The sequence below is a fragment of the Lonchura striata genome, chromosome 30 (genome assembly GCF_046129695.1).
Source record: "Lonchura striata isolate bLonStr1 chromosome 30, bLonStr1.mat, whole genome shotgun sequence".
Taxonomy (NCBI): domain Eukaryota; kingdom Metazoa; phylum Chordata; class Aves; order Passeriformes; family Estrildidae; genus Lonchura; species Lonchura striata.
Window position 1 is genome coordinate 2,225,008 of NC_134632.1, and position 25,452 is coordinate 2,250,459.

The following is a 25,452-nucleotide window of genomic DNA, read 5'->3' on the forward strand; positions in this document are numbered from 1 at the left end:
CGCAGGCACTCGGGGCACAGTTAAACCTTTGGGGCACTGCAACGCTGGGAATGGGGCAGGGAAGTTGCTCCTCTCCCCAGGAACTCTTCCAGCTAACTGGGACAGCTCCTGCCTCGGGTTTTATGGCAGGCACGTTGTGACAGGGCACTCCAAGGCTAGTGATGGCCCAACTAACAAGCAAAGGCAGCAGAGAGGGTTGTGAGCCAGCTGCCCTGGTGCTCAGGAATTAAAACTCAGCCCTGGGTGTCATTAACTCGGCTGAGAAATCATCTATGCAAAGTGGCAAGCGGCACATCCCGCATCGCACAGGCACAGAAGGGGCTGAGCCAGGACCAGGGACAGAATATCCCCAGAGAAATTGGAGAATAACCCTGGGAGGAAGGAGCCTTTGGAGCTCGGGATACCCCCGGGGCAGCTGGAGAAAAACGCTGGGAGGAAGGAGCCTTTGGAGCTGGGGATATCCCCAGAGAAGATGGAGAATAACCCTGGGAGGAAGGAGCTTTTGGAGCTCGGGATATCCCCAGAGAAGATGGAGAATAACCCTGGGAGGAAGGAGCCTTTGGAGCTCGGGATATCCCCAGTTTAAATGGAGAATAACCCTGGGAGGAAGGAGCCTTTGGAGCTCGGGATATCCCCAGTTTAAATGGAGAATAACCCTGGGAGGAAGGAGCCTTTGGAGCTCGGGATATCCCCAGTTTAAATGGAGAATAACCCTGAGAGGAAGGAGCCTTTGGAGCTGGGGATATCCCCAGAGAAGGTGGAGAATAACCCTGAGAGGAAGGAGCCTTTGGAGCTCGGGATATCCCCAGAGAAGGTGGAGAATAACCCTGTGAGGAAGGAGCTTTTGGAGCTCGGGATATCCCCAGAGAAGATGGAGAATAACCCTGGGAGGAAGGAGCCTTTGGAGCTGGGGATATCCCCAGTTTAAATGGAGAATAACCCTGGGAGGAAGGAGCCTTTGGAGCTGGGGATATCCCCAGTTTAAATGGAGAATAACCCTGGGAGGAAGGAGCCTTTGGAGCTGGGGATATCCCCAGTTTAAATGGAGAATAACCCTGGGAGGAAGGAGCCTTTGGAGCTCGGGATATCCCCAGTTTAAATGGAGAATAACCCTGGGAGGAAGGAGCCTTTGGAGCTCGGGATATCCCCAGTTTAAATGGAGAATAACCCTGGGAGGAAGGAGCCTTTGGAGCTCGGGATATCCCCAGTTTAAATGGAGAATAACCCTGGGAGGAAGGAGCCTTTGGAGCTGGGGATATCCCCAGTTTAAATGGAGAATAACCCTGGGAGGAAGGAGCCTTTGGAGCTCGGGATATCCCCAGTTTAAATGGAGAATAACCCTGGGAGGAAGGAGCCTTTGGAGCTGGGGATATCCCCAGTTTAAATGGAGAATAACCCTGGGAGGAAGGAGCTTTTGGAGCTCGCTGTGTCCCCGCAGCGCCGCGGGGACGATGCTCAGCCCCGCCCGGCCCCGCTGTCACCGTCACTGCTGCGGTGACAAAACATCTCCAGGGCGACAGAAAGCACCGGGCTGCGGCAGACTCGGGGCCTGGGGCTGTGACTAACACGGGACACGGTTCGGGAGAGCCCTGGAGCGTGACAGGGACCAGACACTCGGAGGGGACAGGGCACTGACTCAGCCCCGGCTGGCTGCGTTGGGAAACTCAGCCCTGCTCCATCCCCTGTGGTGCTGCCTGGAGTTACTGCGCTGCTGAGCCTGCCCTCAGCTTAATTAACCCCGAGAATTCATTTCAAATCATTCATTTAATCCTAAAAAAAGAAACCTTCAAGAAGTTGTCATCCAGCTGCTCTGATCCGCTCTCAAGGGCTGGTCCCAGCTCACGTTTCACATCAGGTTTCCAGTAAAGTGTCTGGGGGTGATAAGGCAGTTTCAATAGCGCCTTTCAAGGCACTTCTTGTGCTCTAAGAAGTTCTGATAATACTCAACAGCCCAGCTTTGGTTTGACATTCTTTGTCATCGCCCCTATTTCACAGCAGCTTTAGGTAAACCATCATTTCAGATATGAGCCTGATAATGGTTTTTCTCAGGTCCCCAGAGCCAGAGACCGTGAGTGAGAGAAATGCTCCTAGAAGTTTTCATCAGGAAGAATTAAGCCTTAATAACAGCATCCAGCAACAACATCTGGGCTCAGGAATACCCGGTCTCCTTCAGGAAAAGAGCTGCAAAAACCCACTCAGCCACATGAAATAAAAATTACTGTAGGGTGTTACACGTGCCCTGATAATGCTGTAGCTCACAAAAACCCCTGTCAAATTCTGTTTTCAGCAGCTGAAGAAAATGTTTCTACATGTTTTTGGGGGTTTTTTTTGGTGAGCTGTTTGTCCAACGGTTTTTCTGCACTGGAGTGATTTCATTGACACCTGAAGTGATGCAATTTGTGAGCCAGCCCTGCCCTCTGCATAGCTGGGTGTCAATGAAAAGGTGAAACACAATTCTCAGCTCCTTAAAAATCAATATTTAATTGCCAAGAAATCCCTCCAGTCCAAAGCCAAACCCTGGTTTGAAGGGGTGCTAATCTGGCACTGTCCTCCTGAACCAGGCACGGACAGCAGCACCTACAGGTGCCACCCCTGATGTCACCTTTTCCATGAGCTTGGCACTCTCTGTCATAGAAACACCCTCTGCCAGCCCTGACCATCAGACTGCTCTTCTCTCTCATAATTAGTGCAACTCGTTATGGGCAGAAAGCTTGGCCAGGGCCATCTCCAGCCCTGCCCTCGCCCAGCCCCAGCTCTGCAGTGCTGCTGACAGGAGTACCAAAAAAAATTGTTTTTCTCGATAAACTCGACAAATGAGTCAGAAAACACTCAGTGAGGAGGTTCTGCCGGAGAGGTACATCGTGTTCCCTCTCCTCAGTCACGTTTTGAGCCTCAGCCCCTTGAATAATTCTGAAAATCAAACGCTGGTGCTGCCCGTAGGGAGCAACAGGCGGAGCATGGCCGAGGGAAATGCGGATTTATTCAGCCGAGCTCCGGGAGACATCCAGAGCCAAGGCTCAGCTGCTTTCCAGGGCTCTTCCCGAGAGCTTCTCACTGCCCAGGGCTCTCAGCAGCTCTAGGGTGGGCAGAGCAGCTCCTGTCCCAGCTCTGGGGGCTCGGGGACCTTTGGAGAGCCTGGGACAGTGTCCCCCACCCCAAAACAATGTCCCTCACCCAAAAACAATGTCCCTCATCCAGGACAGTGTCCCCTACCCCAAAACTATGTCCCTCACCCAAAAACAATGTCCCTCATCCCAAAACAAAATCCCTCATCCAAGACAATGTCCCTCACCCCAAAACAATATCCCTCACCCAGGACAATGTCCCTCACCCCAAAACAAAGTCCCTCATCCCAAAACTATGTCCCTCATCCGGGGCAGTGTCCCTCACCCCAAAACAAAGTCCCTCACCCAAAAACAATGTCCCTCATCCAGGACAATATCCCTCATCCAGGACAATATCCCTCATCTGGGACAATGTCCCTCACCCCAAAACAATGTCCCTCATCCCAAAACAATATCCCTCACCCAGGACAATGTCCCTCATCCCAAAACAATGTCCCTCATCCCAGGACAATGTCCCTCATCCAGGATAATTCCCCTCACCCCAAGACAATGTCTGATTCCTCCTGATTGAGGGCATCACCCATGGTTGTCCCTCTGGGGCTCTTCCTGCCATCATCAGACACCAACAGCCCAGCCCAGGGTGTCCCCAGGTGCAGCAGGAAGGGGACAGTGCCACGTCCCCCACATCACCCCAGTGCTGGGGGTGACCCTGGGCTCCCCCTGTCATCCTTGGCCAGGTCAGGGACACGTCCCAGCAATGCCACCACCTGTGCCACCTCCTGCCCAGCATAGATGTGACACTCACCCAGTGACTCACCAAGGGCACTGCTGCTGCTGAGGGAGGATTTCACCCTGAAAGTGGAAAGAAATTGAAAAAAAAATTAAAAATCAAAGGAAATGTTCTTTTATTTTTCCCCTCCTCTTCTAAGATTCACCTTTGAGGAAGAGGAAAAGCGTGGTGGAGGATCTCGAGCATCAACAGCTGTTCTGCAGAAAACTGATTTAGTCACCAGGGTGCGGGGTGTGGAAGGTTAGATAATTGTTTCCCCTGCTCTGGCAAAACGTGAGCTCATATTTTGGTTATCATAAATGGCATCTTCCCCACAGGGAAATGCATAATTCAGGCTTTTAGGGTAAAATAATTCAGCTCAAAAAGCTTTTTTTGGGTTTCAGCTGCCACCTCTGTGTCGATGTCAGTGGACCCAAAGGGCCCCTGTGCCCAAAGCCAGGCTGTTCATTCTCCCTGTGCTGCCAAGGACCAGCCCATGGGAGCCCAGCTCACCCCTGCCCAGTTCAGGGACCAACTGGAGAATCGAATTACCCTTGGGAAATTCTCATCCCAAAACTGCAACAGCTCAGGAGTTGCCCAAAAATGGGGAGGGAATCATCCATCACATTCCAAGAGCGGTGCCACCAGCAGCACCAACACCACTGGGACCAGCACTGGGCTCTGGGCCAGGGTCTGCTGGGATTCCCAAAGCCACCACCAGCTCTCCTGTTCCCCAAACCCATCACCAGCTCTCCTATTGCCCCAACCCAGCTCTCCTATTCCTCCCATCCTTATTCCTGGAGAACGAAAAGCTGCTGTGACAGCAGAAGTCACACAGGTCACTTCACAGAAATGTGGAATCACCCAGGCTGGGGGAGGCTTTCCAGATCACCTAGTCCAACAATCAGCACCCCCATAACCACCCCTAAAGCATATTCCCAAAAATGAATTTTGATGGAAAACCAGGTTTGGCAGCGTGGAGCAGCCAATGGATCGGACAGTCCCACACAGCCCCTGGGTTTGCCCCGCGGGTGAAATGTGCTGACAGTGCAGGCAATAAATGACACCTAATAAAGGAGAAACTGAGAGCTGGCTGCTATCAGCTCCGTTTTTGAACAATCCAGGGAGCAAATGAATCAGTCCAATAGCCAGCCAGGTTCAGCTTTCACCAAAACTGAAAGCTGTGTTTCAGTAAATTCGCTGTTGGCTCTGTACGCAACCGGTCGCGGCGCCGGGTTTCGGTTTTGTGTTAATATTGCTCCTCTCCATTTCACAACCCCGAGGAGACAAGGCTGGTTTCGGGATGGATGCACGTGAGCCTGGGGAGTTCTGCTCCAGCTCTGGCCCCAGGGCACAGTCACTGGACAAGCAGGGAAGGCTGGCACGTCACAGCCACTGGGCTCCACCAATTCCTGCCCAATTTGATAAAAAAACCCCAAAAAACAGAAACATTTGGCGCTGTTTGTTTGCCTCTAGGTGTAAATTCCTGGAAAATCATGTTCTGGTGCAAGGTTGATTTTTCCAGAAGCTTCTGCAATTCCGCTGGGTAGCTCTGCCTGATCCTGGCACACATGGGGAGACCAGCTTGGCCTTCTGTCCCCTGACCTTGGAGAACACTGAAAGCTCTGGAAAATCCAGAGCATTTCCTCCCTGCAAAACCCCTTTTAGCCATCAATATAAATCAGGGGCACTGCAGGGATTTTGGCTCTTCATTTGACTTTGTATTTTCAGCAGACACTGCTGGACACAGCAGTGGGGATGAAGTTCCCTCCTTTCCCGACAGCAGAGGAACTTTGCTTTAGATCTTGTTCTTTCTTCTTTTTTTTTTTTTTTTTTTTTGGTCTTCTTATTTTTAAACAGTGTGGGGGATTTTCCACCATTCAACTTCATCTTCCACTTCCTAGTTACAGTCCTCAAAAGCCACAGGGAGAGCAGTAACCAAACAGAGGCATAAATCCCTGATGCTGTTCATGAAGTAAATCTTCCTCAGGCTTCCCCAGAAAGATAAATCCCAGGGAAATTCAAGGAGCTCGAGGAGAGAAGCTCTGAGGAGTGGAGCTGACACCAGAGCTCCCATGGGGAGCAGCAGGATTTCAATTGAACTCTACTTCTTTTATAACTCAGCTTCTGCCCCCATGAAATAAATGATCTTCACAGCCCTTTCCAACTCGCAGCACTCAAGGATTCCATGATTTTCTTTGGGTCTCCATATTAAGATGTCTGTCAGGAGAAGGAGATTGGATCACCTGTTCCCTCTGTATAAAAAAAAAAAAAAGAGAAAGCAGAAGGGGAATTTGAACACTTTTAAAAGTCTCTGAAACCCCCGAAAAGCTCATCTGGTGGATCATTCTTTAATCAAAAAACCACAGCAACGCTTTTGGAGCAGAAAGACACTGTGGGAGCACGTGGAAAATCCCCTGGCAGCTCTGGGGATGCTGCAGCATCCCTCGAGCTCCGAGGATGAGCCACCATCCGACCCCGGCCGGAGCTGATCTGCACTTCGTGGGGTGACAGAGAAACCCCAGGATTTCCAAACCCTCTCCGTGTTCACCACACAAAAACCACCCCAAAACCCCACGGTGGGGGTTGCCAGGGCAGTGCTGGCACAGGGCCTGGTGCTGCTGTGGAAAGGGAGTGAAGCTGGCTCTGAAATTCACCCTGGAGCTTCCGAGCAGCGGCTTGGGCTGGTCTGATTTCTCAAACCGTGATAAGGAGTTTCTGTCTTATGACCCCTCAGCACTATAAATAGGCTGGGCTCGTGTTATTGGTCAGAGTTTTGGTGCTAAATCATGACAAAGTCAATATTCTCCAGAAGATCCACACGTTCCTCCCCTCGCCCCCACCCAAGTAATACCAGAACTAGAAAAAAGAAACTCCTCAAAGCAGCACTTGTGCAATGAGCTGCTCAGGGCAGGAGTTGCTCAAAATTGCTTCTGTGGAAGGATCAAAAAAACCAAAAAAAGGCAGTGCAAGGGATATTTGGGCCAATGGATTATATATTCAAGGTTTGGGTTTTTTTTGCATACTTTTACACTTTTTAGTTATCTGCAAAGAAACTCACTTGGAGCACACAGTCCCCACTCCTCAGACTCCAGTGCCAACATCCTGTTGGTTTCTCTAAGTGCTGTGAGCATCATGAAATTCCTGTCAGCAGCTGATTTCAGGAGAAATAAAAGATAAAAAACCAGAACAACACCTCTGTTTTCTTTGTGGAGTGGGAAAAGCCCCAGGAGGATGATGGCAGCATCGCTGACCTCACCCACGACTCCTCACACACCTCAGAGAAGGGCTCAAAGTGGCAAAACCCATGGAAAAGAGGGAATAAAGCACAACTCGCTCTTCCAGGTTGGCAGAGGGCACCCTGGAGTTCCAGGGGGGATATTAAATTTGGATATTATTCAATCTCTGCCTTAGGCTGCAACAGAATTGCAAATATTGGGAGGTTTATGTGTGCGATTAAAAAGTGCAAATATTTCTCAGTTAAGTTTATCACCAAAACTGCATCTGCAGAGGGGAGAAAGTCTCCATCCCTTGACTCCTTCATGTGGCAATTCCAGAGAGTTCCAGCTTAATTGAAATCACATGGATGTTCTGGACCTTCTAAGAACTTCTTATGTAACGGTCGCTCTGTGTCACTTTAGAAGTCACGTCAAAGTCCAGTGACACCAATTCATGATTAATAACCCATTTCTGGACAAGATAAACCAGTGACATTGGTTAAATTTCCAAAGAGCAATTTGGGATTTACCTTTTGATGTCGACGTGAGTCACGAGTTCTGACCAGGTTTCCACATTTGACATATCCAACGTCACGCCTTGCCGGCAGGAAAAAAAATATTGAAAAAAACACAAAGCAGAGCACTTGGTGCTTCACCAGGAACTGTTAGTCATCAGCACTGGGCTGCTGAGAGAGCAGTGCCATCGCTTCGAGCACGGGGTGAAGGAAAGGCCACCCTGTCCCTGCTTCCCCCACCAGCGTCACCAGCAGCAGATCTTCCAGAGCTGCAGGGATGAGAAATGAGGAATTTCTGCAAAGGAAAGAAAGAACAACACCACTGTGACCGCCTTGAAATGGAGGGGATACTCCAAGTTATGTCTAGAATAGATAGTGCAGAAAATCACAGAATCACACATCACTGAGGCTCTGAGATCGTTGAGTCCAACCTGTGACTGACCCCTGCCTTGTCACCAGACCAGAGCAGTGAATGCCACGTCCAGGCATTCCTTGGATGCCTCTAGGGATGGTGAAACCCTTCCAGGGATGGTGAAGCCCCTCCAGGGACAGTGAAAGCCCTGCAGGGATGGTGCCACACAATGTCCCTCTCTCTAAAAGCAATGCAGAGACCAAGAGGGCAAAAAAAGGTAAAACTTTTTCTCATCAAACCTTGCCAAGATAAGAAAAGGCCTTTCAATTATCAGAGTGAGGAGGAGCCACCCTGCTCCAGTGGTGGACTCTGAGGACATCCGACCCCAAACCCTGCCCAGACCACGTCCAGGACCAGCCTTTTCTCTTGTCACATTTTGGGAGAACGCGTTTGCCCACGGGCCTCCGTTTCAGCGCAGAATTTAGGGCAGCATTTGCTGCCCCGCTGTTTCTTGGGGACCTGCCACTGTCAGAAGTTTGGGGGAGGTGGGGTAAAAGCACACGGATGGCTTCTGAAAGCACACAAATGGCTTTTGAGGAACACGCTCTCCTTCCTGGAGCGATCTTCTTGGCAAAGACAAAAGCTGTTTCCTAAAGGTTCAGCGCTACACCCACGGCCCCCGGACACTCTTTAGGAAAAGGTGTTTTCTTCATTCATGAATCTTGCTGTAGTAGTGCAGCCACCGCCTTTCCACAGCGCTCAGCAGGGCTGAGTCACAGCGAAACTGCACCGTCAAGATCTCTGACGGGCCAGAGGAAACGCAGGTAAACACAGCACAGAATCGCCCTGCGCACGCCAGAGTTTCCTCTGCGGAACGGGCACGGCTGCCTGACGCTGCTGCCAGCCCCAAAACACAGCCCAGGCTTCCACAGCGGGCTGGAGGGAATTGAACCAGAGCCAGAGCGCGCTCAGCATGTCAGCTGTGACTTCATGGAGAGCCAGGGTGGCTCGAAACCAGAGAAGTTTGGAAACGAGCGCTCAGCTGCTGGGCAGGATGGGAGGAGGCTCCCAACGCCGTGGGGCTGCTCCATCTCCTGTTGCTGCCTAGGCTGGATGTTAGGGGAAAGTTTTTTACAGAAAGAGTGATAAAGTTCTGGAATGGTCTGCCCCGAGGGGTGGTGGAGTCCCCATCCCTGGGTGTGTTTAAAAAAACTGGATGTGGCTCTGGGTGCCAGGGTTGAGTTGAGGTGTTGGGGCTGGGTTGGACTCAATTATTTTAAAGGTTTCTTCCAACTTGGTGATTCTCTTCTCTTCTCTTCTCTTCTCTTCTCTTCTCTTCTCTTCTCTTCTCTTCTCTTCTCTTCTCTTCTCTTCTCTTCTCTTCTCTTCTCTTCTCTTCTCTTCTCTTCTCTTCTCTTCTCTTCTCTTCTCTTCTCTTCTCTTCTCTTCTCTTCTCTCTGTTCAAAACCCCTCTGCCACGTACCCCATAAAAACACCAGCTCCTAAACCCACAGCTGAGGCTGAGCAGCCCTTCCACTGCAGGGCAGAGCCTGGGGCTGCATCCTTCCCAAAGGGATTGGGATTAGCTCCAGGATTTGGGGATCCAGGAGCACATAAACCAACCTCGCACATCAGCTTCCATGCCCTGGTGAAGCCTCAGCAGCCATCCAGGTCTTGGCACTGAAGATTTATTGATCCCTGGCAGGTTCAAATTAATGCAAAAGAAGCAAAAATATGTGTGGGATCCTAGGGAAAGGTGGGATTTTTGCCTGTGGGAACTGAGATGAAGACTAATTTTGTCCAAGCTTTCAGCCCTTCTCCTTTCAGATGGATTCTGCTGACAGTCAAGGAGAAAATCCCCATGGCTGATTTATAGCAGAGGAACAAAAATGGGTCACCAAAAACATGACCCAGGCCATGAGTCAGCTGCACTGATGTCCCTGCAATGATTCCCCAGGAGCAGCTTCCCCATCACCTCTGCAAGAGGCAACCCCAACAGAAAAAAGGAAAACAAATCACAAAATCCCACACTTCCCCTGCCTCAGACTCTCCAGTGGCTGATGTTTCCTCCCTTTGCTCTTACACACGTGCATGCCAACCATTCCTCTGTCCTGCTCCTAAAATAAACTGGAAGAACTCACAGTATGCAGGAACAAACAATACTTTGCATTTTTCCAGCAATAAATGCCCCTCTCAGAGGTTCACAATTTCAACTTCAAAGATCAGTGTGATGAAGGAGATGAGAATTTAAGGGATTTGTTCCCTAATGGAGGAATGCTTTCCTACTGGGAAGAATGAGCTCTTGTGAAATAACATGAGGGATTTCAAAGAAAATCCCCTGATTTCAGAAAAGCCAAATTTATCTTCGCTCTCACTTTCTTGGATACCAAATTCCTGAATAAATAAGTGAAATCTTTATCCCAAGGAAGCAGGGGGCGTGGGCTAAAATAGATACAGAAAGAGAGGAGAAAAGAGAGGGAAACGGAAAATGGGGACACGTCACAGGAATTGTCTGTGGCTCTGAAGGGACAATTTTATCACAGCTGGGACAATAAGTCCCAGCTAAGACAGGACATTCTGCTGCTTGGATGGGGCTGCTGTCCATTTCTAGGAAACAAAAAAAGATTTAAAAGCCTGGGAAATGAATTTTTATGACCCGCTCATGCACTTTAACACCAGGCATCAAAGCAGTGGCACAAATCCTGATCGTGCCCTGGAGGATCCACAAGGGACCAGAGCAGGGCTGGGATCCTCCCCTGGGATCCACTTGGCATCCAGCTGATATCTGGGAGCACAAACTGAGCTTGCTGAGCAGTGAAAATTCACATTGGCTTCAGCTGACATGTGTGCTAACTGAAAAAAAACAAAACAAAAAAAAAAAAAAAAAAACCCAATGAATTAAAAATGAAGATTTCAGGTGATGATGTGTATTTGCAGATTAGAATGCCAAAGGAAGAGACAGAATTTGTACAGTTCATGAAAAGGAATTCTGCTGAGTGATGCTCTCTGCAGGTTTGATACTGAGATTTAAAAGTAGCAACACCTTTTTTTTCCCCCTAACAATACAACACTGATCCAAAAATAAAAAATGGAACTGTGAGAGTAAATTAACATCATGCAGGACCTTGGCTTCTTTGTGTGTCTCTGCAGCTTTCCTCCTCAGCCACAGCTAAATTTACAAGAAACAAGCAATGTAAAAAAAAAAAAAAAAAAAAAAATGCAGAGTCTAAGCACAAAAAAATTGATGGGGTGTGAGGAGAGGACAGGAAACCCAAGTTGACGGGAAACCCAAGTGACATTTGGGCTTAATACTGACTTAAAACCCCAATATTGCTCGTCAGGAAATGGGGAGAGGAAATGGAGTGATGTATAAATTAGGGGCTCCATCAAGGTGAAAGCTGCAGATCTGCCTGGCGGCCTCCGGTGGGATCCAGCCCAGAGCTGCAGCAGAGGGGAGCAGCCCTGCCCAGGCATGAGGACCACGGGCACAGCCGTGCCCATCCTGCTGCTGCTGCTGGGCATCGCGCCCGCCCGTGCCCAGCCCTCCTGCCTGCACTTCCCCGAGCTCCTGCCCGCCAAGCTCAAAGAGCTGCGGCTCAAGTTTGAGGAAATTAAGGATTATTTTGTAAGTATGGTCATTTTGCCTTTCTGGTTTTTTACCTTTCTGGCGAGGCTCCGGGATCTGGAGGAGGGGGAAGAGTTTCCTCCCAGCAGAAATGATTTGGCTGCGTTGCATTAAGGGCAGCTCGGTTTCGTTGCTCGCCGAGAGGAAATCTGCCAGGCTTTTCTTCCTAGTTTTTTCATTAACAATGAACTCGAGGTTTCATAAGGAACCTCTGCAAACCTCTCTAGTCAAGCTTCCCCCAAAATATTGCAAACCAAGTTAATCACTGAATTAATAGGAAGGAAATCATTTTTTTCTTTGGGCAACCAGGTCCAACCCTGCTGAAGTCGGTGCCAGGTGAAAAGGGAAATCTTTTGCTGCAGATTTTTTTTTTCTTTGAAAGAGCCACAAAACCTGCACAAGGTGTTTTATCAGGGGAGGAGCACAACACCTGCACTGGTGCCCATGCAAGGTCCCTGCTCTGCATCTCGGGAGCTTCAGGGCTGCTGAGCACACAGCACACGATGCCCTCAGAGCATCTGCTGTGGCTGACAGAGGTGCTTGGTCACAGTCCCGTTGCTGTTTTAGTCCATAGCAATGTGTTTTAGCAATAAAACAATATAATTCTCCAGATCAAATCTCAAGCTTTAGCTTGAGAAATCTCATGGCTGGTGTTTGTCATCAAACAAACACAGGCAAGATTTTAGATGTTCAGCTGGCTGTGAATCTCCCAGATAATGCTGGGGAGGAATATTTTTAACCTCTCAGGACAGCTTTTAAGGCTTTAATGCTTTGGGTGGTGTCAGCCCACCCCACTGCAGCCGGAGGCACAGAGGCACCAGGAGAACAAACCCCTTCTCCCCATCAACAGGAGGCTCCCAGGGGTGACCAGAGCTGGGGATTGAGCTCTCCTGCCCTGGCAGACCCCGGGCTGGCTCCCAGGGGTGACCAGAGCAGGGGGACTGAGCTCTTCTGCCCTGGCAGAGGCTGGGCTGGCTCCCAGGGGTGACCAGAGCAGAGGGATTGAGCTCTCCTGCCCTGGCAGAGGCTGGGCTGGCTCCCAGGGGTGACCAGAGCTGGGGGACTGAGCCCTCCTGCCCTGGCAGACCCCGGGCTGGCTCCCAGGGGTGACCAGAGCTGGGGGGACTGAGCTCTCCTGCCCTGGCAGACCCCGGGCTGGCTCCCAGGGGTGACCAGAGCAGGGGGACTGAGCCCTCCTGCCCTGGCAGACCCCGGGCTGGCTCCCAGGGGCTGCCAGGGCTCTGGCACCTCTCTGGGGAGCTTTGCTGTGTGCAGAGGCACCCTCAGAGGCACCAGTGCAGCTGAGCAGAGAGAGCGGCTCCAGCTCAGCCCCAGCAGTTTCACATTGACAAATTCGATGGCACCAAAGGCTGTGATTTCGTTTTCTTGCTGGCCTGACCGAACAGTCCTTGTGCTGCCAGGCTGAGGAGCAGTGACCCCTCTGCCTGGTGGCACCGTGCTCTGCTCACACGTGCAGCGGGTGCCCTCTGCCTCTGCTGCAGGGAGACCCTAAATGCAAAAAGGGAAGGATCACTTGTCAGGGCAAATGGGGAGACTTGACTGCGTGCCTGCAAAAGCTCATTTTTCAATTCCATCCTCCCCCAGCAATCCAAAGATGACGACCTCAGCATCCAGCTGCTCAGCTCTGACCTCCTGGAGGAAATCAAGGTAAAAATCTCATTCTCTTGCGAGCTCCTCCTCCTTCCCCATCCTTGGGCAGGCGTTTCATAAGAAGGGGGAAGCCGGCTGGAAACGGGGGCGTGTGCTGCTGTCACGCCAGGCTGCCCGTGCCACCCTGCAGGGACACGTGTGGCTGTGGCGGGGCTGGCACGAGGTTGCCCCGTGGCCAGCGTGGCTCCCAGCCCAGCTGTGGTCTGGCCAGTCCCACCCCCGTGCTGGTGGCCATCCCCAAGCAGGCTTTCCTGCGGGGACGCTGGACTCTGGGATGGTTTGGATGGATGGAGATGAGAGATCTCAGAAGGCTGCTCTTAGAATTTATGGATTATTAGAGAAGGTGGAAGGCTCTGCTTGGGGTCACCAGATGAGACCCGTGGCAGACCCTAGGGCGTGGGGGAAGGGAGAGGCAAGGGGTAGAGGGAGATAAGAGAGGATCCCAAGAGGATGCTCCAGGAGAGGGGGGAAGTTCCAAGAGAACAGAAATTCCAGGAGAGCATCTGGCTCCTCAGGGACCCCTTATCAGGGGGTTCAAGGTGGGCTGGAACAAGATTTAGGCCAATGGGGTCACTGATACTTGGGCCAGTGGGGTCAGAGACTCCTGATGCTTCAGGGGAGGTTACAAATGTGGGATGAACCATACATTTTGGGGCTGAGATTGAACATTCCATTTAACCTTTGGGCATATCTGTAGGTAAGGGCATTGTCCAACCAGAAGGGGGGATTGTCTTCATCCTGGCTGTACTATTGTTTTCTACTTGTTCAGTAACTAAGGTTTGGTATCTCAAAACTTCTTACCACCTCAATCTCTGTATTTCCTAAATCTTTTGCCAGGCAATCATATTTATATGAGGCTTTCTTGTTTCATCTTCCCCACCACCTCCCCCTCCTGTCCCCCAGGGCAGGATCGGCTGCCAGTCGGTGTCGGAGATGATGGGGTTCTACATGGAGAAGGTGCTGCCCAGCGCCATCAGGACCAGCACTGAGCACCAGCACAGCATGGGCGACCTGGGCAACCTCCTGCTGAGCCTGAGAGCCATGATGAGGCGCTGTGTGAGTGGCGCTCCCAGCACGGGGACGCTGCCCCGGAGCAGGGCAGGCCCGGCGGTGGGATGGGGTGGAGGAGCGGGGTCCTGGCAGGCAGGGTTTGGGGTGCGGGGATCCGGGGTGGGGTTAGTGCTGGCAGCAGCTCAGGGATGGAGGTGCAGGAGTGCTCGGTGCAGCTAGCCCTGGCTGGACAGACAAAGGGCGAGCAGGAGGAGATCTGTCCCTTACCTGGATGCTGGAGCTGCTGAAATCACACCTGGAGTGGCCATGAGCCCATCAGTGGGGCCAGGGGGACAAACCCTGTCCCACACAGGGAGCTGCTGTCCCCAGGGACTGGCAGCAGGGACACAGGGCTGGGGACAGGCTGGGAGCTCTGGTCCCTTCTGCAAACCAGCTGGAATTGCTGCGGGCACACGGGGAAGGTGGGGAGCAGCAGTGACAAGGGACAGGAGGAGGGGACAGCCACCACCAGAGCCCTGGGGAGGACCCCGGGGCTGAGGCCGTGCTGGTGTCCCTTTGCAGCACAGATTCTTCACCTGTGAGGAGAGGAGCAGGAGCATGGAGCACATCAAGGAGACCTTCAGCAGGGTAAGGACCAGGGCTGGGCAGGGAGGAACCTGGGCAGGGCAGGGAGCTCAGAGGGGACAGCAGAGCACAAAAATGTCCTTAATCACACAAATTCTTGCAGCAGAGAAAGACAGAGAGGGATGATTGAAGGGTGGGAATTCTGGAATTCCCAGGGCATTGGGCTGAGGAATCCAGAGAGGGATGGTTGAAGGTGGGAATTCTGGAATTCCCAGGGGATTGGGCTGAGGAATCCAGAGAGGGATGATTGAAGGTGGGAATTCTGGAATTCCCAGGGGATTGGGCTGAGGAATCCAGAGAGGGATGGTTGAAGGTGGGAATTCCGGAATTCCCAGGGGATTGGGCAGAGGAATCCAGAGAGAGATGATTGAAGGTGGGAATTCTGGAATTCCCAAGGGATTGAACAGAGGAATCCAGAGAGAGATGATTGAAGGTGGGAAATCTGGAATTCCCAGGGCATTGGGCTGAGGAATCCAGAGAGGGATGGTTGAAGGTGGGAATTCTGGAATTCCCAGGGGGTTGGGCTGAGGAATCCAGAGAGGGATGGTTGAAGGTGGGAATTCTGGAATTTCCAGGGGATTGGGCAGAGGAGCTGGAGGTGTCCATGGGAGGAGGATTTGTGCAGGCACTGTGCATCACATTCAGTGATGTGACAGCCACTAAACACACCTGGCTTTCCCCTGCAGATGGACAAGAACGGAATCTACAAGGCCATGGGAGAGTTTGACATCTTCATCAACTACATCGAAAAATATTTAACAATGAGGAGAAAGAACTGAGAGCAGCCCTGAGTCTGCATTTTCCACACCAAATCCTCTGTTAAAAATCACTCTGGGCTGCAAGAGCTCAAATTACATTATCTCAAGGTTCAGGTTAAGAGTTACAATAACTTCCAGCTTAATATTGTATTTAAGAGCTGATTTTTTTAAGAGATGAATTTATTATTTATTATTTCTAATACCTCAGTGTTGATGTTTACAATATGTTTTGAAGGAAGGAGTGATGAGCTTGTAAATTACTATTTATTGTTTAATATTTTAATATTGTTTATCACAGTGCTATTTTATTCATAGCTTCAAAACGTCCAAAGCAGTGTTTTTCTTGAGGGCAGACAATAATCTGAGTTTATCCCAAGTGATTTAGGAGCAAGGCCAGCTCTGAGCTCAACAAAATTTAATTTTAGGCAAATGACCCTCTCCTCATATCTAAATTTATTTATGCAATCAGGTGGTTTTATATCTAGGAGGAGAAAAAACCACAGTAACAGCTTGGCTGACTCCCCTTTAGACTTCAGCCTGTAGATTAAATTTTAAAAATGAATAATAGGAACAAAATGTTTGGTTCTAATAGAACTTGGCTTAAATATCGCTCAGTATCTGCCTTCCAGAGCTGCAGGGTCGGCCACCCTGCACTTTCCAAAGTCAACCTTACTATTTTCCAGTCTCTGGTTGGGTTTTACTCACTGTTTTACTGCTGTTCGTTTTCTTTTAGAAGTTAGAGGATGTTTAATTAACCACCATTTTAAGGTGGCTCGGGTAATTTGCATTCAAATCCGTGGGGCTGCTCCCAGCACTGCCAAGGGTGGGATTGGATTTTTAATCCCCACGAGCAGTGGGAGCAGCTTCAAAAAGCCTCCAAAAGTGGCTGATTTTAGGGCTCAGCTTCCTCCTCACCCCGGTGGACCCCGAGCCAGAGGAAAATGCCACAACCCCAAGAGAGGCTTTTACTTCTAATATTTAGAAGTTTAAGGGCCCCCAGCTGATGAAACACTGCCGGTTTGGTGTTTGCTGTGCAAGTCCCAGCTGAGGAAATGTTATTTATGCCGGATTTATTCTTTGTGGACATTTCTGGTGGCAGCAGGGGATTCCTGCTGGCAGCCTGCCCACACGGGAATTGGATATTCCAGAGCAGGGCAGGAATGCTGCTCCATGGGTCGCTCCTCCTGCTGAAAGCTCGGGCTCAAGGGCAGCCAAAGACTGTAAAACTTAAATTAAGCCTCTTACAAAGCACATTAATCTCCCACTGAGCCAATTCTGAGCTTGTTTTCCCCTCCAAACACCTTCGATGCTGTGGGAGAAACAAGGACAGCCCTGGAGGCAAGGACAACATCAGCACAGCTTCTGTCACTGGGTGAACTTTCACTTATTTATCTGAAATGATATGACAAAAAATCCTTTATTTTTGCTAATAAAGAGTCCCTAATGAATGCAGCCTCTGTCGTGTTCTCGCGGGCTGGCAGCAGGGCTGTAAATCAGCTCCAGCCGGGGATGCTGTGCCCGGAGTCCCCGGGCTGGGAGAGAGCCCAGCGGGCACCGAGCCAGCTGGGAGGGACCCCCAGGGACACCTCGCTGTGTTAACGACCAGGGAAGTGAAAAAACCTGAGGTCATCACGTTTAAAAATTGTCAGAATCCAGAGCTTCCCCCTGGCTGCCCTGGGACCCTGGAGGGGTCAGGAAACCCCTGGACAGAGCCCCCAGAGACACTGGCTGTGATCTCTGTCCATGGAAAAGAGTTTTCAATCTTACAGGATCAATTACCAGCTCTGAGTGTTTGATATAAGCCATAATTAAGTGTGGCACGGGTGCAAAAGTAAAATTTTAGGATTCTAGATGAGGGGTCCAAAGGGGACAAGATGGAGGAAATTGGGTGTGCCTTGTCCTTTTTCTCCTCCTTCATGCCCTCCATGTCTCACTGTGGTGTTGGCATTTTTCTGTTGGTTCAGGCTGGGGACACACTGTCCAACGTAGGTGACAGATATTGGCACGTTCTTGTAAATGCAGCCCAGGGAGTTTCTGGTATTTAATGTTTGTCACATCCCACTGAGGGCAGAGCTGGGCAGGGCAGCAGAACATGTGAGAGATAAACAGAATAAACAACCTGGAAACCAGCACAGACCAATTATGGCTTCTGCTTTGGCAGTGGGGCTGACAGACAGAGACTTTTACAATCTCAGAATCATCAATACTTCAGATTCTGACAAAAAGCAAATTTCTCACGGAGCACCTGGCGTTGATCCCTCAGAGCAAGGAAGGAGCAGAGGCACGAACCGTGCACACCGTGTGCTCCAGCAGCATTTTCTCATTGCTGGAGCTCTGCCCACAGCAGGGCCAGGATGCACTGCTTAAAAATATCAGGGAGAGCAGCCCAAAGGGCAGCCTGGAGAGCTGGCAGACCCAGGGCACCATCACAAGTTATCCAGGTGACCCAATTCCAGCCAAAATCCCAGCACCAGCATCACCCAGTGTCCCTGCTGGGTGTGGGCAGCACCTCTGCAGGTCCCTCAGGTCCCAGCATCAACTAAACTCAAAATATCAATATTTGGGGGAAAAAACCCACCACAACCCAAAACGTGGATGAAAAATTAAACTCTACAATTCTAATAAAGGTTTGTAGGGCATGGGTGTGTTTATTCACAGCACTGTGGACCCATATAGGGACTTATTGCCTTTTAATGGGCATGTGTACCTCTGAGAACACCTGATCCTTTTTTATTACCCTTACTAATTTCCTTATGCATCGAATTTCACAATAGGTTAATGCATATTCATTCTGTTGATTTTACATTGCACTTACAGCTAGTTACACTTGTACTCGGTTTTTGTCAGAAAATAAGAAAGAACTCTGGGGCTACTCTGCTCTGTCTGTTTTAATGTCTGAGGAGTCTTTCTTATCTCTTATATTTTAGTGTGAAAATTTGCATTCATTTTTCTTAGCTGGGGTAGTTTTGCTGGGGCTGCAGTCACCAGACTAAACAGCACATTTAGCAAACCCAAAGGAGCACATTTCACCTAAATCTAAATAGATTCCTACCCTGTTGAATTTTCACTCTGCTCAAACCCCCAGCCTTTGCTCCTCCTGCCTCCCCAGAAGCTGCTGCGAGCCCTGGCAGGGCTCAGCTCCCGGTGCTGAGGTAGTTCCTGCCAATCTCAGTGGCAGTCTGGGTGTTACAGTAAGAGCACGAAGCCGTGGCCGAGATCAAAGGTGGTGGTTTCTGGTTTTGTTATCCCACAGAAGTTGGGTTTCCTTGCTGGGTATCCTCCCCCTGAGAGCGCTGCCTGCTCAGCAGCCCCAGTCCTGAGAACCAAAATCTCCTCCAGACCTCGGCTGCTCCTGCTCTGCCCCAGGGCTGAGCTTCCCCCCAGCCCAAATTCTGCATCTCCACCTGGGGCTGACTCTTCTGCGCTTTTGTTTTTCTCTCTTTACAAACTTTCTTCATCATCTGCTGTTGGCCAACATGAGGAGGGCAAATCCCAGCTGAACACCAGGGTGGAAGTGTCTCCTGAGCACAGTAGGACAGACAGACAGACAGACAGACACCTCCTGTCATGTGCTGGGACAGAGGAACCAAACCTCACCGGCCTCTTTCTTGGGGCAGGAAAAAAATCTGTCTCTTGTCACGAGGAAGATGAGCACACCTCCTCCGTGACCCTTCAGCCTCCCAGGGTGCCACAAAGACCAGGGACAAGCCTTGAGGTGATAGGAGGGACCTTAAGCACAAAAGGGGTAAGATTAAAACAACTCTGCTGTAACTTCATTTGATGCAGAAGCTTTCAGAACTTTCCTCATTTTGTTTTGGTTGCAGTTAACACTTGTTATTTAACTCAAACTGGCTGCACCACTCAGGCCCACGCAGCTCCTGCCTCTCTGTGTCCTAGATTTCAGCAGCACATGACTGAAATTGGGGCTTTTGCCGTGAAAGAGGCCAGGGGGAGCAACAAAAACAGGGCTGAGAACCCCAGCTGGGCACGAGATCACAGAGGACACAGCCCTGACTTTGCAGAGCTGGCAAATCCTTCGCTCAGGCGGTGAGAGGCTGAGTAATCACCAGAGTTGGGGATTGCTGAAGATGCCACAGCTGCAGTGATGCTCACCTCCAGGACAGCATCACCTCCAGGACAGCATCACCTCCAGGACCAGCATCACCTCCAGGACAGCATCACCCCCAGGGCCAGCATTACCTCCAGGACAGCATCACCTCCAGGACAGCATCACCCCCAGGGCCAGCATCACCTCCAGGACAGCATCACCTCCAGGACAGCATCACCTCCAGGGTCAGCATCATCTCCAGGACAGCATCACCTCCAGGACAGCATCACCTCCAGGGTCAGCATCATCTCCAGGACAGCATCACCTCCAGGACAGCATCACCTCCAGGACAGCATCACCTCCAGGACAGCATCACCTCCAGGACAGCATCACCTCCAGGGTCAGCATCATCTCCAGGACAGCATCACCTCCAGGACAGCATCACCCCCAGGGCCAGCATCACCCCCAGGGCCAGCATCACCCCCAGGACAGCATCACCCCCAGGACAGCATCACCTCCAGGATAGCATCACCTCCAGGACAGCATCACCTCCAGGACAGCATCACCTCCAGGGCCAGCATCACCCCCAGGATAGCATCACCTCCAGGATAGCATCACCCCCAGGACCAGCATCACCTCCAGGACAGCATCACCTCCAGGACAGCATCACCTCCAGGACCAGCATCACCTCCAGGACAGCATCACCTCCAGGACAGCATCACCCCCAGGACAGCATCACCTCCAGGACAGCATCACCTCCAGGACAGCATCACCCCCAGGGCCAGCATCACCCCCAGGGCCAGCATCACCCCCAGGATAGCATCACCTCCAGGACAGCATCACCTCCAGGATAGCATCACCCCAAGGGCCAACATCACCTCCAGGACCGCATCACCTCCAGGACCAGCATCACCTCCAGGACAGCATCACCTCCAGGACCAGCATCACCTCCAGGACCAGCATAACCTCCACCCCAGGGCCAGCAGCCCTCGGGGCCAGGATCCCAGTGCAGGGCTCTGCAGCCCCCCAGCAGCTCCAGGGCCATGGAGAGGAGCAGCTGGAGCTGAGCAGCCCCAGGACTGCACCCAGAGCTGCCCAGGGGCTGCACCCCCAGTTCCCCATCACCGAAACCCCCGGGCTCCCCCAGCAGCAGTGGGGGTTCATCCCAGCAGGAGCATCCCGGGGGGGAAAGGGATCCAGCCTGCCACACCAAGCTGGCAGAAGCCTGGCTGTCACAGGGACATTTCTCTCCCTCTCAGGATTTTCATAGAGGTGCACAGAGAAATGAAAGAGAAAACAATTTCTATTTCTGCTCCTTGTTTTTCCCATGTGGAATGTGTTTGGAGAATTGTTTACCTGGGGTGAGTGGTGGGTTGGATTCTGGTGAGGATTGTTTGAGCCTGGTGGCAAATCCAATCCAATCCAATCCAATCCAATCCAATCCAATCCAATCCAATCCAACCCAACCCAACCCAATCCAATCCAATCCAATCCAATCCAATCCAATCCAATCCAATCCAATCCAATCCAATCCAATCCAATCCAACCCAATCCAATCCAACCCAAACCAATCCAATCCAATCCAATCCAATCCAATCCAATCCAATCCAATCCAATCCAATCCAATCCTATCCAATCCAATCCAATCCAATCCAATCCAACCCAACCCAATCCAATCCTATCCAATCCAATCCAATCCAATCCAATCCTATCCAATCCAATCCAATCCAATCCAATCCAATCCAATCCAATCCAATCCAATCCAATCCAGGCAGGCTGGGAGAGAAGCTCCACAGCAGCTGGCACTGCTCACTGTCCCTCTGTGCTGAATTCCTGTGTCCTCTGGGGCTCTGCAGAGGTCTCAGATCCAGCACTGAACCCCAGGGAAGCTCCTGATCACAGAGTGGATCGGGTTGGAAGGGATTTTATTGATCACATTGTTCCCACCTCATGCCATGGGTTGGGACACCTTCCACTACCCCAGACTGTTCCAGGACACATCCAACCTGGCCTTGAATGTCTCCAGGGATAGGGCAGCCACCACCTCTCCCAGCAGCCTATTTCAGTGCTTTACCACCTTCCTTTTAAAATTTTCTCCCTTATATCTAATCTAAATCTACCCTATTTTAATTAAAAACCATTCTCCCCTGCCATGTCACAACAAGCTCATCTGAGGTGTTCTGAGGTTGGATATTAGGGAAAAAAAATTCACTGAAAGAATAATAAAATACTGGAATTGTCTTCCCAGGGAGGCGGTGGAATCACCATCTCTGGATGTGTTTAAAAAAAGACTGGACTTGGCACTTGGTGCTATGGTCTGGTTGTGGTGTTGGGGCATGGGTTGGACTTGATGATCTTAGAGGTCTCTTCCAACCTCATTATTCTGGGATTCTGGGATTCTGGGATTCTGGGATTCTGGGATTCTGGGATTCTGTTCATCCCCACCTCGATTAAAAGCCCCCTTTAGGTGCCCAGAGCCCAGGCAGCAGCAGCAGTGACAAGGTGAGGGCACAGAGCTGGCACCCTGTGCCATTCCCGAGTGCCATCCCAGCCAGCAGCACGCTCATTAATTAATGTGGCATTAATTAACATTGATGTGGGACATTGGCACTCCTGGCGCTGTTGGGTGGTGGTGCAGAGCGAGGAAGGGAGTGGAACTGCTCCCCATCCCTGCCAGACCTTCAGGTGCTTCAGTCAGAGACTTCTCGGGGCTTTCCAATGGAAAAGGAGCTGGAGGTTCCAGCCACGGTGCAGGGAGAACACCTCAGCTGCTCAGAGGTGGAAACTCAGAGGTTTAACACCAGCAGTTCTCATTTTCTGCCTTGTGACCTGCTGCCTTTGGCCTCTTGACAGGGTCTCTCCACCATTTCATCACACCCTGAAGCAACCAAACCATCTCCTTTGCTCCCGAGCTGGACTACAAAGTTCCTTTCCTGGCAGCAGCACCGAATTTACTTTTTTCTCAGCTGAAATTTGGTTTCCTGACTCTTTTGCAATGCTGAGCCCAGCTGCTGTGACTGGCACATCTCACACAGCCTCTCCACAACCTGCTGGGGCTGATTTTCAGAGCAGCTTTCTTTGCCTTTCCTGGTTGGAAAAGGCACTGCAAAAGCCCAGAGCAGGATTCGTGTGGGCCTGTTACACTCTGATGGTGCAATTTCGGAAGAGAACCTCACACTGAGCAAAAATCACATCTTCTTCTGCTCTCACAGCCAGATTTCCATCACCACCTGTCCTTTTCCAGCCAGCCCTCAGCAGGATCCCTGCAGCCCCAGGGCTGAGCGAGCTGATGCCAGTGGATCTTTCAGAAATCCAACATTTTCTGAGCATTAAGCAATTTAGCCGTGTGCAGGCCAAGCCTCGCACCAGGAAATCCTGACATTCCCCTGATGTGCCTGGTCTGATCCTCAGAAAAATACAACCATCAGATGATTTTGCACAGAATTTTCTGCCTTTTTGAGTTGTCCAGGGCATTCCTAGGGTCCAAACCAACCCAATGCAGAAAGGCAACCAAGCCAAAGCCTCCTTGGCCAACAGGAGGAGGCAGGTGGCTGCAGAATTTTTTTTTTTTTCACCGAATTTTTGCCTTTTTGAGTTGTCCAGCTTACAAGAGGCATTTACAGGGTCCAAACCAACCCAGGGCAGAAAGGCAACAAGCCAAAGCCTCCTTGGCCAACAGGAGGAGGCTGCAGAGCAGTTCTGCAAGTCCTGAGAGCCCAGGCGTGGAGAAACAACCACTCTCAGTGGAAAATTAGGGCAAAAACCAGTAAATAATTCCCATCATCACCAAACAAAGGGCAGCAGTGAAACAGCAACCAGCTGAGGGCTCCTGGGAGCCCTTGCACAACGCTCCTTCCTCCTGCACATCCACACGAGCCTCAGGACATTTTGTCCTCCTGGGGCTGTCCAGAGTTGACCAAGACCATGGGAGCACAGCAAACCACGGCTGGAGGAAGGGGCTTCACCCCCATCCTTGCAAGAGCAGCAGACACTTCTTGAGTTGACAGATAAGAGCAGAGATCTTCGTGATTCATCCCTCCCCAGTGATCGACCTGGAGCCCAGCCAGATTTTTGATCAAAATCATTTCAAAAGCAAGAAAAATATTTTTTAAATTTATTTTTTTTTTCCTTAACAGGAAGCTTGCTGCTAAAAATAAAGCAGGTGGGGTGAGGAGAGAGGGGTTATTTTTCTACTAGCTACTAAAAATTTCAAATGTTGCACTGAATCTTTCACAAATTCCTTTGGAGTCAGCAGGTCACGGGTCCCCCCAGGTTTCCATGCTCTGCTCCCACAGCAGCTGCCTCCTGCAAATAATTGTGGCCACCACCTCCCACAGGTCCCAGCACCTCAATCCAAGGTTTTACATCCTGGGTTGTTTTTCCCAGAGGTGATGGAACCCCAGAATGATTCTGGAAGGGACCTTGAATCTCATCTCCTCCCAGCTGAGATGTGGGAATCCATCTCAGCTTCCCCAGCACAAAACTGGATTCCTTCCTGCTGCTTCTCCCATCCTTACCTGATCCCACAGAGCCCCCAGAATTCCAGCACCTCTCCTCTGCCCTCTCCGCTGCTCTCCAGCCAATTTATTTACAGCAGATCTGCCCCAAAATTTGGGTTTCAAATCGAAAAGCACCAAAACACCGTGGGAGTGAGCCCGTTCTCACCCCCACCCACGCTGCCCCAGCGGTTCCTTTTAGTCCCAGCAGCTTCACAGAAAACAGCCCCGGGTTTCACCCACCCAGGCACTGAAAGCAGCGACAGAGACAGAGCCTGGGGGCCAAAACCCCTCCAGAGGGACAATCCTGCTGGGGAGGGACAGTGGAGGGGGTGACACCATGGACAGCCTTCTTCTCCAGGGGTTGGGATGTTCAGGAAAGCCTGGGGAGCTTCAGGGCCACCTTGGGAAGGTTCAGGGCCACCTTGGGAAGGTTCAGAGCCACCTTGGGAAGGTTCAGGACCACCTTGGGAAGGTTCAGAGCCACCTTGGGAAGGTTCAGGACCACCTTGGGAAGGTTCAGAACCACCTTGGGAAGGTTCAGGACCACCTTGGGAAGGTTCAGGGCCACCCTTGGGAAGGTTCAGGGCCACCCTGGGAAGGTTCAGAACCACCTTGGGAAGGTTCAGGGTCACCCTGGGAAGGTTCAGAACCATCTTGGGAAGGTTCAGGGTCACCCTGGGAAGGTTCAGAGCCATCTTGGGAAGGTTCAGGGTCACCCTGGGGAGCTTCAGGGCCACACTGAGAAGCTTCAGGGCCACCCAGGGAAGGTTCAGGGCCAGCTTGGGAAGGAGAGGAGAGGAGAGGAGAGGAGAGGGCACCTGGGCATGGCAGTGGCAGTCCTGTGTGCCACAGCATCACCCACAGCACCATCCACAGCATCCACAGCACCCCACAGCATCATCCACAGCATCCCACAACATCCTACAACACCTCACAGCATCCACAGCATCATCCAGAGCATCCAATCATCCACAGCATCATCCCACAGCACCATCCACATCAGCCCACAGCACCCCACAGCACCCCACATCATCTGGAGCACCCACAGCACCCCACACCATCATCCACATCACCCACAGCCCCAGGCCCGGGCGTCACCCGTGCTGGGAAGGGAAGTCCCTGTGCAGGCCCCAGAGCTCGAGCAGCTGTCCCCAAACCAAGGGATGTTGTGTCCCCAGGAACCTCCAGGGGAGCTCAGCCTTTCTGCTGGAAAAAAGAGCAATTCTAGGACACGGGGAGAGCAGCTGGAGCACTGGGGGGGTTCTTCACAGCCACACAAGCAACAGGAGAGACTGGG

At 51.3% G+C, this 25,452-nt stretch overlaps 1 protein-coding gene across 1 annotated transcript; it reads left to right on the plus strand.

Annotated features, from left to right (window-relative positions):
- Positions 1-11,391: 11,391 nt before the first annotated feature.
- Positions 11,392-15,629, plus strand: IL10 (interleukin 10). Its single transcript, XM_021535346.1, has 5 exons — positions 11,392-11,544; positions 13,150-13,212; positions 14,119-14,271; positions 14,788-14,853; positions 15,537-15,629. The coding sequence occupies exons 1-5, from the start codon at positions 11,392-11,394 to the stop codon at positions 15,627-15,629; spliced, it is 528 nt and encodes a 175-aa protein (XP_021391021.1).
- Positions 15,630-25,452: the final 9,823 nt, after the last annotated feature.